General features: G+C 31.6%; 1 protein-coding gene across 1 annotated transcript; it reads right to left on the bottom strand.

Moving 5' to 3' along the window:
- Positions 1-230: 230 nt before the first annotated feature.
- Positions 231-1,760, bottom strand: LOC122270947 (tigger transposable element-derived protein 4-like). Its single transcript, XM_043050399.1, has one exon. The coding sequence runs from the start codon at positions 1,758-1,760 to the stop codon at positions 231-233; it is 1,530 nt and encodes a 509-aa protein (XP_042906333.1).
- Positions 1,761-11,746: the final 9,986 nt, after the last annotated feature.

The following is an 11,746-nucleotide window of genomic DNA, read 5'->3' as shown; positions in this document are numbered from 1 at the left end:
CGTTTAGGTAGTGGCGGCATCTAGTCAACAATTATTGAACTACTAAACAATTACTTATATATTACAGTTCTTAAAAGTTACTAATGAAGACATATTGCAAATTTAAGTGAATTTAACATAAAATTAAAAATACTAAAAACAATGAACATTTAAAAATAACTTGAAATTTGGAGAAGAAATAATGAAGTGAATTGAACGCCAAATTACGAATTTATTTATCCGTTACGGAATCAAGGTTGAAAAAAGTCAGTTATTGACTTCTGTTTTAATTTCTTAAGATAACACTTATTAATAAAGTCATTTATATGTTCTAAGTTATCTAATGCATCCATAGCATTTTCTTGTTGCATGAGGAAACGATTAATTACTTTCATTGCACATGTCGCCTCATTTAAAGTAACTGGATTTTCTTGTTCAATATCGGACTCTTCATCAGTTGTATCCATGTCGACATCATCATTTTTCGCCGATAGTTCAGCGATTATGTCTTGATCGGTGGTTATATCCGATGTTAGCAAATCTTCGTCTATAGTGGTGTAGTCTTTGAACAAAGGGGCTGATAGAATCCCGCGTTTTTCCGCTTCTTCGATCAAATTAGTCAACGTTTCTGGTTCTGCTTCACTTATTTCTTGAAGATTCATTTCTTTTCCATCTGTGAACCCACCGCACTTGAAACTGTTTATAATTGTTTCAGAAGAAACATTGTTCCAAGCACATTTTAAGTATCTCATTGCGTCTAATAGATTTACAGAAAATGTAATTTTATTATCAAAGCAATGGATCATCTTGCGTACCATTTCTTTTCTGTATTGCACCTTCAAGCTATGAATGATACCTTGATCGCACGGCTGAAGTTTTGCTGTGGTGTTAGGAGGTAAAAAAACACATTTAATCGCTTTTAGTCCGTGAATATCATTATGAGCACTACAATTGTCAAGCATCAAACAAATATTTCTTTTTTCCCGAAATAGTTTCCTGTCCAAGTCTGTTAACCATTTCTTAAAAAGCATTTTATTCATCCAGGCTTTCTTATTTGAAGCATATACAACGGGTAAAGTTTTTAAGTTCTTAAAACAACGTGGGTTCGCTGATTTACCTACGACAAACAAGGGCAATTTTTCGGTCCCATCCATATTACAAGCGACCAAAACAGTAATTCTCTCTTTAGAGCATTTTCCGCCGGAGCATTTTTCTCCTTTAATGCTCAATGTACGGGAGGGCAATGCTTTGAAAAAGAGTCCCGTTTCATCAGCATTGAAAATGTCACGTGGCGCGTAATTTTTCCTAAGAGCAGGCCACTTTTCAGACAAAAATGATTCCACAGTCTCCTTATCTACAGTTGCTTCTTCGCCACAGATTTTATGACACACAATTCCATGACGCTTTTTGAATCGTGTTAACCAACCGTTTGAAGATGCGAAATTTGTCACGCCGAGAGCATCCGCAAAAACTTTTGCTTTTTCTTGCAATACATGACCCGTTAAAGGCAGATTCTGACTCCTTGCTTCACGCACCCATCGCAAAAGCGCTACTTCGATCTCCTCATTTCCCCCTGTTCTCATTCGCTTTCTAGCTGGCTCAAATTGATTGATAGCATATGCGACTTCAATTTTTTCACGATTTTTTATAATCGTAGATAGCGTGCTGTTGGGAATTCCATATTTCGTCGCGATCTCTGTTTTCTTTAATATTCCATCACAAACTTCATTCAAAATTTTTTGTTTAGTCTCTAAGGACAAGGATTGCTGTTTTCGACTCATTTTTACGAAATTTCAAGGGCAACTGACAGTCGGACTCTACCACGATCATGTGTGCTTATGCACTACTTTCCACCCCCTTCCACGCACGTGCAAAGAACATTCCGAAACAGAATAGCAGCAACCAATCAAAAGAGATAATTATGGAAGGATGGGACCTCGATTCGAGGGTAGGAGTAGAAATTTCAAAACACTAATTCCAAACTCTTGTAAAAGAAGAAATTTTGACTTGGAGTGAAAAAAATTCTTTTCGTCTTAAGCGGTATTTTGCGATTTGGGTTTCGCGTTAAAAGAATTAATTAACACTATTCTTCAGACTCGATCGACGGGACCTAACAATTATTTCGCGTTAAGCGAAATTTCGTGATAAGCGATTTCGCGTTAACGGGGTTTGACTGTATAATGAGATTGTATGGTGCTTACGACTTTTTTTTGTTGAAAATTTTAATTATTTTTTTTACAATTAGAACACAGCGAAAGAATCAATGAGCTTACATTAAAGGACATTAATTTGTTAAAAAATTGGCTTGCGATTTTCATGCCAGTTTCCATACAATGCATTCCTTTGTCTTGGTAATGAGAAGCTTATATAATAAAATCAGTGAAATAAATTCAAAATTATGTAAAGCATTTTATTATTTATGCAGTTTGTTTAAAGAAACTTTTTTATACCATTTTAAACTTCTAATTGTTATTTTCTTACATATAGTTTTTTTAAGAAGAAAAAAGATTTTGTAAGAAGCAATTGGCATATTCTGAATATTTGTTTCAATTTCGGTGTCTTTCTTGTAAGTTTTTACTGGCACCTAATATCAAGCTTTCCGTTGATAATGTAGCAATTTTTATTTTCATTTTTTTCCTGAAAGTTTCAAAACGCTTTGTTCTTTTATCCTTTCATTAGCAACATTGAATTGATAATGCCACCTCTACAATATACAGGAATGATTGCAAACTTGCAACAATTTTAATTTATAACGATCACCATATAATTGAAAAACAAACTTAAAAATCACTGAAATAAAATATTCATTCTTTTTAAATTACTTTAACCTTCGTTTGATTCCATTGATATAGATTCTGATTTTAAAAGACTTTATCATTTTTCTGAGATACCATTGCAACTTCGTCTGAAATTTCCATTTTAAACTTTCTTTTAAATATTTTGTTTGCTTTAAAAAAAATCTTTAAATGTTTTTCCTCTTAGAGAATATTTAGCAAACATGCAAAAAATTAATTTCTAGCAGTGCCTTACAATTTCACATTCATTTCGTAACCACGAACATAAACAAGACATACCTTTAAATAAAAACTTATAATAAAAAACAATTTAACTTATTTACTATTTGAAGCTTTTATCTTATCCGATACTATTTAATCTTAACCGTTTTACAATTATCAGCCTACAATCTGATAATTATAAAATGGTCTATTAGCTATAGAGTATTTTAGATATGTTTATGCTAAAATATTACGCAATGTGGTATCAGTATAGAATTATATAGGAACGCAGCTTTTAGATTAAGCCTTTGGTTAGGAATAATAAACAAATTAAAATACGCAATAACATAATAATAAGGACGATAAATAATTATAACAGGTACTTACCGTTAATTAAAGCATAAAGAAATACCTTTAAACCATTTATTAACTTGATGTTGGTGGCAAAGAATTTGTTTCCTCTTTATCAATTGAGGATTCGATAAAAAAAATTTTTTCATCCAATAAGAATGCACCGTCAACAGTGAGAAATTGCTTAAGAATAGAAATAGCTAAAGTAAGAATAGAAATAGCTTATGTTTTTATGCTTATTCATTGAATTTTGAATTAATATTTTGTTCATGCACGGTCTGGAAAAAATCTCTTTCTTTCGTTGTAGCTAAAATTTTACCTGCGGCATTTTTTTTTCTTATGAAAATTACCTTTGGCCTTTTTTAATAATTGTATTAGTTATAAGATTTTCTTGAAAATAATAATTAAACTTTATAAAGAAAAAGTTGGTTTAAGCATAAATATGCTCTGAGCCTTAATGGCTCAGTGTTTAGGGCAATTAAAATATAGATGTTTGTTGCACTTTTAAAACCAATTTTTAAAACTTTTCAAGGTTTAGGGAAATTGAGTTTTGATACTTACTGTCATTGATAAGATTAAAAATAAGAATATTAATATTTTCGATTAGGACTTGATCAAGAATGAATTTCTTATTATTTGATGTCATTGATAAAATTAAAGAAAAAAAATATTAACAATTTCGACTGAGTCTTGAAAATAAAAAAAGCTACATAACCAATGGAATATTTGATCCTTGCAGCCAATCATTTAAGAAAAAAAAATATTAGGACTTCCGAATAGGTCTTGAAAATAACAATGATGCAATATCAATGGAATTGTAGGCATACTTGCTGCCAATAATAAAACTCAAGGGAAAACGACGTGAAGCCTTTGAAGGAGGAAGTGAAAATTAAAGTGGCTATATTGTCAAATAAAGGCTTGAGAGCCGCGATGGCTCGGGAGATAGAGAGTTCGCCTTCCAATGTGGTGAACCGGGGTTCGATCTCGGCTATGGCTGGTCGATACGAATTCCGCATCCGGCTTGCACCGACTAAAGTGCTGACGTGAAATATCCTCAGTGGTAGACGGATCCTGGGTTAGAGTCCCCCTTGCCATCAGGATAACCATGGGAGGTTCTCGTGGTCTTCCTCTCCATGTAACGCAAATGCGGGTTAGTTCCATCAAAAAGTCCACTAAAGCAAAATTCACCCAATACTTGCTCTTGTGGATTGGGTTCAAAATTATAAGGCTACGGAATTGAACATTAGTAGTCGTAAACCCAAAAATTGGGTCGGCTGTTCAACGACGGTTACAAAATAGAATAAAATAAACACTTGAACAGACGTCAATAGAATTAAAAGAATCAAGTATTTAAAATCAAGATAAGGTTTTATTTATGGTGAAAAAAGTTATTTCTTTTCTAAAAAATTTTTTGGAGGAATGTCTAAAAAGGGAGCGTGGCGACAAACAAATGTGTTAAGTTTTGTTAAATTTGTGTATTTTATAAATTTTGCCCTAATTTTCTTATCACACTCAAATGATTTTAAATTAATTTTGATTTCTCTTAGAATAGTAAATGATGTTGAGGAAGGATAAAAATATAAATTAAATCGTAAACTGTTCCAAATCCGATTGTCTCCAATAAAAGTAATAATTCGATTCATCTTAGAGAGACATTGGCGATATTCTTCAAATTTTCGTCATCATTTTGAGATGCAGTGGCCATAAATTTACCTCTCTTGACAGGTCATGTTTGGAACACTTTTCGAACAACTGTCAAACAACCGGATATTCCCGGAAAACGTTTAATCAGTGCTGAAACTTACTCTAACGAATTTCCAAGGACCTCGAGTAGTGGCCTGAATTGGTGAGATAACTGGAGGGTTAATAACATTCCGTTTTAGCACCCAGAAATTTGTTGGAAGGGGGCGGATTTTAATCGCTGTATCAGGTGTTGGAAAGTGACGGATGACTGAGCGATTGGTCGTTTCGGTTCGGCGATTTCGCGACTTATCCGGTTTTAATTCGCAGCGGTCAAAGGATGAGTTATTACACCTGACGTGGTCAGTGTGGTGGTGTGAGGGTATGGGGAAGTTTTGCTTTGAAGTTCGAAATGTGTAAGGAAAAGTGTAAAGGATATTATATAACAAAATTAAAGTTTTTTTTTTAAATTTAAGTACTTTCATTTATACTTTCATAACTTATTTCTAACATGCAGAACTGACTTATCGAATAAAATTAGTTGGAAATAATTCCACACCAAGCAGAAGATTCTAAAATAAATTAAAAATGTGGAATTCGGGAAGTAAAGAACGTTATTAAAAGGATGATGGTGAAAAGAAGCTGTTTCAATTTATTTCACGGGGGACTTTAGTCGTCAACTCTCTATATTAGAAAAAATAGTGCGTGGTGTCCCTCCGCGTGGAAGAAGTTAAACTTCGCAACCTGTGACGTTAATTGTAGAAGAATCAGCAGTCGTAGAAGGATCACTAGTTCTATTCAACGACTCTTTTTATTCTGCTCCGCTCGCTTCCCTGCTCTGTAATCACTGTAATATTGTCCACTTTTCCTCGTGGACCTCTTGAACCAGTGGAAGTGCTTGTGGTTGCCCTGGAAATGTATTTGCATTAATAATGTATGTGAATGCGTCATAATGTAATTTCAGAAGAGAAAACCTAACAATCAATTGATATTCACAAAAGACGTACCTTGACATAGCCTTAAATCCGTCGCATTGTCCGTGGGATTGTTTTCACTCATTTTTTACAATTGTTATCCACTAGATTTGAAAATAAAAAATATTACCCTATTAAATTATATGTGTATCAAAACAAACTAAAAAAATATTTATAGAAAAAACAATACTTTTATGACTTTTATTATTTTTATGCTAGTGAGAACCAAAACAATATGGAAATGAATGAGGGAAAACTGGATCCTACCACGTGATTTCCCGGTCAATAAAAATGTAGCGTTAAACGTTTAACGCAACCCTGTTGGAAGTCGCACAAGAAGTATAACTTCAAAAAATGCAAAATCTCTCTATTTTTTGTCATCATTCTCGCCATTTCTTTCTTTTTTTTTTTGCATTCATTTACTAAACATTTACTAAAGTAGTAAACATTAACTCATTTACTAAAGTAGACTCTTACAGTTTGGGGGAAATGTTTTAGTCCACTGAAACATACAGACCACTGAAACATACAGACTTCTATTCTATTTTCAAACTGTGAATTCAGATCATGGATGTCCCTGGCAAGGGTACGTTGGGTTTAAGCCCCCCTCATTAATTAGAAATCTTTAAAAGTCCCCCTCAATATTTCGGACAAAATAAAGAGAATATTTGTCAATCACCATCGATTTAAATTCAGCAAAGTTAAAAAGAGAATAAGATCAAAATATTTAATGTTTTCGCAAATATTTAATAGAGATAAGAATTTCTTTTTCTGATGTGTGATGAGGCCGGGGGCCGCAATTAAAAACACCAGTCAGATGGCGGGCCACAACTTTATCAAAATTCTATATAGGACTCTTTTATGTTTGAAGGAACATTAAATATTGCTGTCAGATTTTTATAAAGGTTTTTTAATATTAAAAAAAAATAACAAGCATTACAAATAATGCTTGTTACGTATCATTTTGAATCTTCTCTTAATCAAAAAATTAGTGACAAGATTTTTTTTACTTTCAAATTTAATTCTGTGATAAATTAAAAAATTTTCGACTTATTAGGAATTATAGCAACAACTAAAAAATTTTCGAGCATCTGAAATTAATTTTTTTTTCTTCTTTTCCGCTCAAGCGATATTCAATTCAAGGAATTTAGATAAAACATGATATTCATTCCCTCTTGTATGAACTTTAAAATTCACAAAAGTAAATAGTTTCGCCCAAAATGAGTGGTTTCAAAAAGTTAAATTGAAGAATTTCTGATACGCACATGCTAAATTATATTCTCAAAATAAGAAAATTTTTTTTCAAAAAACTAAATAAAAAAAAGAGAGCAACATACGCGATTATTTTTGTATTTGAATAAATATTTTCTTGGATGCAAAACCTGAGAAAAATTTTTTTTCACCGTTGGTATGTTAAATTTCACAGATAACAAAAAAAAATTGCGTGTTTTTTTTTTTTTTAACGAGAAAAGTATATTAAGTCCTTATAGATTTTTTACGAAAATTGTCCGCAATGAAAACTAATATATTTTAGTTCGCGGGCCACAATAAAGGGCTTCGAGGGCCGGATGCGGTCCGCGGGCCACCAGTTGGAAACCCCTGATCTAGAACAGTAGAAATTATCAATCAAGAGCTTTCAGAACATGTTACAAAATGAACTAGAAATTAAGAGTTTCCTGAACATTCAACGATATGAATCGTTAATTTAGAATATTCAACACTATAAATTATTAATTCATAACGTCCAGGACATTCAAGAATAGGAATTAACACATACCTACTTATTAATATTCATACAGAATTTCCAGTCTAGAACCTACAGAAATAAGAATTTAAAATTCAGAACTTCCTAACTAGTCAATAATATAAGTTACCTGATTAATTATTAGACAAACTAATTAAAGTGATTCCACTTTGAACGAAGATAATATTTGATTGATATGAAAACAACATATGGATTAGAACAAATGAATTTTTTTAGTTACTGTATTAGTTATAATTAGTAAGTAATTTTTCTAGTTATAATTTATTACTTGAAGTTGGTTTAAATTATCTAGTCCATTCAAACTGTATGAAAATGTAGGTGTGCAAAGACAATATAAATTTTGCCGAATTTCAGCTAATAAAAATTTTGACGTAGATAACATTATAGTACGTTTTCGCTATTTCTATTGTAAAGTATATGGATGATTCTCACGAAACATGACCACAATGCCCTCTGCGTATATTCTAGAAATGCTTACATAGGATAAGATAAAAAAAATTAGATTTTGAAAAATGTATGGGAATTTTTGAAGCTAGTTATTATTGGAAATATTGTTTGGGACATGCCAGGAAAATGACATTTTGATATTCAATTAAATTTTTTAAGTATGCAAAACAGTCAATGCTAGTGCAAAGTCATTTTAAAAGGATAACAGCAATGCTATTTATTAATTTTTTGAAAAAAAAGTTCTTATAGTATTAGATCTTGGAGCAAGGGACAGTGAATTGTCATGTTTCGTGAGAATCACCCATATATCTTTTTTTCTCTGTTTGAAGACAATATTGTTCAATAAACTTTTAACTATTTCGAAAACTTGAGCGTTTATTCCTTTTTTTTAAAATTTTATCTTATTGCTTTGCCCATTGTTTATGGCTTTATTTTTCATCACTACATTCAGTTTTTTTTTTTTTTAAAGTTTTTTAGTTGTATGCAGTATAGCCGTTGTTGGATCTTTGAGATATTAAACTCTAAATTCAATCGATGAATTCATTATTTCTGAAATTTTTACTAAGCACATGATAATTTTTTGTTCAGTTATTTGTTACCGATCTTAACCAAGTACAATTTATTAACAACTCCCAAAAAAATTGAACAAAAATTTATTGAGATAAATGTAATAATTTTCTACCAAGATAGGCTAGAATATTTCAAGAAAATGACTTAAGCTTTGCAAAAAAATAAAACTTTTCTTTTTACGATATAATTAATTTCGTTAATTTTTATCTTTTTTTCTCCTTTACATGTCAACATTCTTTGCTTGCATTTTTTTCGCGAAATGACACAGCCATATTACATCTGATATTTTTACGAACATATTTTTAATATAATATTCTCCTTTTTTTTTTAATTTCAAGATGCTCCAAGCTTCTGATCTCGTGCCAAACGATATTTACCTTTAATTACACAACATGGTTTTGGCAGCACATCTTCCAGAATTTGACGCATGCGTAGAGCTATCTCTCATATATTCAGAAACAGAACAGCTGGTGAGAGTAAATTATAGCGGAACACAGAAGAAATGAAGAAAAAAAAAAGGAGATTGAAGAAAAAGAAAATTCGAAAAATAGAATCAAACTAGAGAGAAAAAATAGTTCGCTGCTCAGAGATCAATGTCGTAAGTGTGCGACATATGGATCTTCAGTTTATAAGTAAATAGGCAGGAAAGAACAGAAACGGTGTGGAATTTAGGAAACTTGACGGTAAAATCGATCCCGCCCTTTCCAATGAATCTTAAAGTCTCTAAATAAAATTCTTACTTTTTTTTTGTCTCTAAATATTTCTTTCACAAAAAAAAATATTATTCACATAATTATTTCCGGGAAAGTGCATAGTGTGTGTTTAAACATACTGTATTTAAACATACTAGGTTCTTTAGAAATAATGTAATTTTCAAATAAAAATAAAGCATTGCCAACGTCGCACCTTGTACAAATTAAAACTACTTTAAAAAGCATAAGTAATATGAACTGTATATATTAACAAAATTATGCAATAGCTTAAAAGATAGTATCTGTTACAGATTGCAAGATCTGTTATATATTGAAAATAACTGTAGATCTGTTATATATAGCATATAACTGTTTTATCTCGCAAACAAAATTTCTTACGACTAAGATAAATATAAAAAAAAGCGAGAAAATGACGCGTTAGAATTTGTTTTAAATCGCATATAACTATTTTACACTACAAGCTTTTGAATAATATCGTAGGACAAAGTTTTGCAATAGCACAAAAAGGGATAATCATGCAATCTTTTTGCATAATAATTAAATGTTTTATATTGCATATTATACTTGCATAATTATAGCATATTAAGAGGGTCCCCCTCTGCTCGCTTCGATCACCAGCCTCCATAATTGCATTTCATTCATCATTGTTATTATCTTAATCCTAACGAATGAACCGACTATAGTTCGGTCACTAGAGTTGGCACTTGGTTCCGTCTTCATCACGTGGTATCCGACGATACCATTTCGCTATTTTTGGGAGAAGGATGCGAACAATCCTAAACAAGGCTGCTATTGGTAATCGTATGAGAAAAATATTTATTTCGCAATCTTTGTGTTCATTTTTTTAACATTAAATATTTCATAAATTTGATATTTTTTTTTTTTTGAATGAATAGCTCGTCCTTTTTGAGACATTTTGCTGCGAAAACAGCAATTTTTAAATTTAAACTATATTTAAATAGCTAGAGTAACGAAAGGTATAATAGCAAATGATAAAGCGAAGTAAGTGACTGAAAAAGAATTCACTGTTTGCGTTTGGCGCACATTAAGGGTTGTCTCAATTTCAAGCGCGGAGATTTTTCTTTTCTCCCGAGCTGAAATGAATTCTGCGTCCGAGGAGGTGGAGTCAAGTGGCAACTTCTGGTGAACGAACTATACCTGGATTCGAAATATAATAATTGTATCTTGAAACAATTTAAGCTTTGGGCTGCAATTTATGACTCGATTACCAGACTTATATGAATATAACAGTTCAAATTCAGAACGGGTTTCATGTCTCTTGAGTTAAGTTTATTATATTTAAAAAAAGTCGAAATAAATGTACTGATTTATGTCTGTCAACATCTAATTTCTCTTTTGTTACTTTTGAAATTAATTCTAAACTGAGTTTATTAAATAAAAGGAAACTAAACAAATTTTTTTAACGTAATGCATAAACTGTGGTTAAAAAAATTTACGAACGAAATTTAAAGCGCATAAAATTGCACTCGCTTTAAGTTCACAAATAAAAAGAGCCCCTTCGGCTTGTCAAATTATATTTTTGCGGGCAACAAAGCAGCACGCATAGTATATTTTCTAAAATTTGAATTGTTAATAATTTTGGAGCTTGAACATTAATTAGTATAACAACTAATTAGCCAATGTTATTTTGATGTAGCTGAGTTTGCAATGAAAAGGTATGTGATAATGGAAAATTCAGATCACCTCTAAATTTAGATGAAAGGAACACGATTGACATGTTCTTAATCCATTGTCGCACATTGTTGGAACCTTGGCCACAAATTTAATTTCGATAATGCCAAAGTTTTTCCACCCCTGTCACATAAGTTCATCTTGATACCCCGGAATATTACTTCATTCATATGAATGCCTATTCCCTTGTAAACAACGTGAGTTCTTCATTACCTCCCCTAAGTGAGTGGAAATGTACCTTGCCCTCATTTGCCTCTCTCGGTCACTGCGTTTTTCTAGTTTTGCGTATGCTCTTTAAATTAGTGTTCATTTATCGCCGGTTACTTTACGGTTTCTGTTTTTTTTTTGTTTCTGTTTTTGTTTTTGTTTCTGCCGGTTACGTACGGTTTCTGTTTTTTTTTCTGTTTTTATATTTGAGAACGGAGGTCTATGATTTTGAGCATAACATAACGCTCAACGAACAAACCAAACGCTCAAAAATATTACTCTTTGAGCGTTATTGACTTTTTTAGCCTTCATGCATTTTTGAAGCAAATAAAGTTTATATATATATATATATATATATATATACCATAGTTT

This window comes from Parasteatoda tepidariorum, chromosome 6 (assembly GCF_043381705.1).
Source record: "Parasteatoda tepidariorum isolate YZ-2023 chromosome 6, CAS_Ptep_4.0, whole genome shotgun sequence".
Classification (NCBI taxonomy): Eukaryota; Metazoa; Arthropoda; class Arachnida; order Araneae; family Theridiidae; genus Parasteatoda; species Parasteatoda tepidariorum.
The sequence above is the reverse complement of the archived record's forward strand: the minus strand, read 5'-3'. Positions and strand labels throughout refer to the sequence as shown.

What these genes read in the sequence shown, in the direction of transcription:
- LOC122270947 (XM_043050399.1), bottom strand. Translation starts at nt 1,760, where the DNA reads ATGAGTCGAAAACAGCAATCCTTGTCCTTAGAGACTAAACAAAAAATT.